At 55.8% G+C, this 1,733-nt stretch overlaps 1 protein-coding gene across 1 annotated transcript in view; it reads right to left on the bottom strand.

Moving 5' to 3' along the window:
- The window catches only part of Ltbp1 (latent transforming growth factor beta binding protein 1), a 448,854-nt gene extending 448,417 nt beyond the window's left edge, over positions 1 to 437 (bottom strand). Inside the window, 2 exon segments of the mRNA XM_008849049.3 lie at position 1; positions 4 to 437. The exon segment at position 1 is cut by the window's left edge and continues 246 nt beyond it. Of these exon segments, the coding sequence (XP_008847271.2) occupies position 1; positions 4 to 202 (200 nt within the window). The 5' untranslated portion in view covers positions 203 to 437.
- Positions 438 to 1,733: the final 1,296 nt, after the last annotated feature.

The following is a 1,733-nucleotide window of genomic DNA, read 5'->3' as shown; positions in this document are numbered from 1 at the left end:
CGGCGGCCGGCGAGCTGCGGCTGTACCTGGCGTTCAGCGCGACGTTGAAGGTCCGAGAGGGCCGGGGCAGAGGCAGGGCTCCGGTCGTCAGCCCCGGGCCCGGGCGCACCACGTACGTGATCCTCCGCACCCGGCCGTGCACCGACCACGCGAGCAGCCCTGCCCAGAGCAGGAGTCCCCACCTGAGCCAGGCTCCCGCCATCGCGGGCAGCCCCCGGCCGTGCCACCCGGCTCCCGCAAGACTCTAGCCAGAGCCCGGACACAGCGGGAAGGAGGCGGGCTGCGAGGCTGCAGCAGCGGAGCGAGCTGGACCCGCAGACCCCGGCCGGGATCGGCGAGCAGGGGGCGGGCGTGGGGCTGATGAGCAAGGGAGGGGCGCCGGCTGTGCAAGGTGTGGGTCCCTTGGCCCTGCCCGGGTGCAGCTGGGTGCAGCCGAGATGCAGCCGGGGTGTAGCGGGCGCCGACCCGCGAGGGTGGGCGATGGAGATCGCGAGCGCGCCGCACGCTCGGAAGCAGCCCCGGCTGCAGTCTTTAAAAAGTTTCTTCTCTCCGGTAGAACCCAGTGTCAGATCTGAACAGCCAATCTCTGGCAGACGTGACGTCAGGCAGTAAATCCTAATTGGGGAAAGCGTGAGATGAGCCGGAGAACGCGCCGCCACCCTCCACATCCAGAGATTGGGACTGTGGGTGGGACAGGCAGGGGTCCCCGCTCCCTAAGCTCTCGGTCCCCTGTCCCGGTAGAGGACAAAGAGCTCAGCCAGGTGCCCGAGCGGGTCCTTTCCTTCTAGCAACCCTGTGTGGTGTTGCTGGAAATTCAGGCACTTTCTTACCGAGTCTGCTTGATACTGGTTGCAGGGGTTGGATTAAAACCTACCCGATTTAAAAAAAAAAAACTATCCGAGGTGCGCCGAGCTTTCCTTTGGAAAGCGATAATTCGGAAAGATTTTCTTCGGGACTGCAACCTTTGGGTGACTGTTGGTGTGCAGTCTCTGGTACCCCACTTTGCAGGTTTGAGAATGCAAGCCGGGCAGCAGGGGGCGCCCGCGTAGATGAAGAAAACAGCAGCAAAACTCAGAGTCATGGTCCTTAGTGGGAAGAGTTTAGGATCCCTAACAACCACAAGCCACTCTCTTTTAGTGTGTTTGTCTGTCTGTTTTAAGTTCCCTGGACCCTGATCCCTGACCCGACATGGTCACTCAGCCTGCAGAGGATGCAGCTCACATGAAGGGGACAACGGCAGGTTCAGGGCAAAAGAAGTTGTTTTTGGAGAAAACTAGGAAATGATAACATCTTTTAGCATTTGAATTAAAAACAAAACAATGTTACCCACAGAATGTATGTTGTTATTATATGAAAGAAATAAAAAATCCATGATAATAACTATCAATTTTTTTAGAAAGTCCAAACTAAGCACAACAATTTCCCAGGCTTCAGTTGGGCTCTTCTGCGTTCATTGGTGGCCTGCCTGTTTGCTGGTCCACCTGCATTGGCTTGGGACAAGTGGTAGCAGGAGAGAATGATTTAAGAAATATTGATGGAAAACCTCGTTTCAAGAACAATCTATTCATCTGTTTTTCTCTGTATATTGGAGAAATGCCTCCAGTGTTTGATTTGGCAGGAGAGGACCCCAAGGCCAGCTGCCTGAACACCCACTTCCTGGAAGAACACAGTCTATGTGCCACTGTCATAGAATAAATAGCTCTGGACTGCATGGAAGAGACCTGAGCTCTAGC

This window comes from Nannospalax galili, unplaced genomic scaffold (genome assembly GCF_000622305.1).
Source record: "Nannospalax galili isolate Female #2095 unplaced genomic scaffold, S.galili_v1.0 scaffold344, whole genome shotgun sequence".
Taxonomy (NCBI): Eukaryota; Metazoa; Chordata; class Mammalia; order Rodentia; family Spalacidae; genus Nannospalax; species Nannospalax galili.
This window is presented reverse-complemented; position numbering and strand designations above follow the sequence as displayed.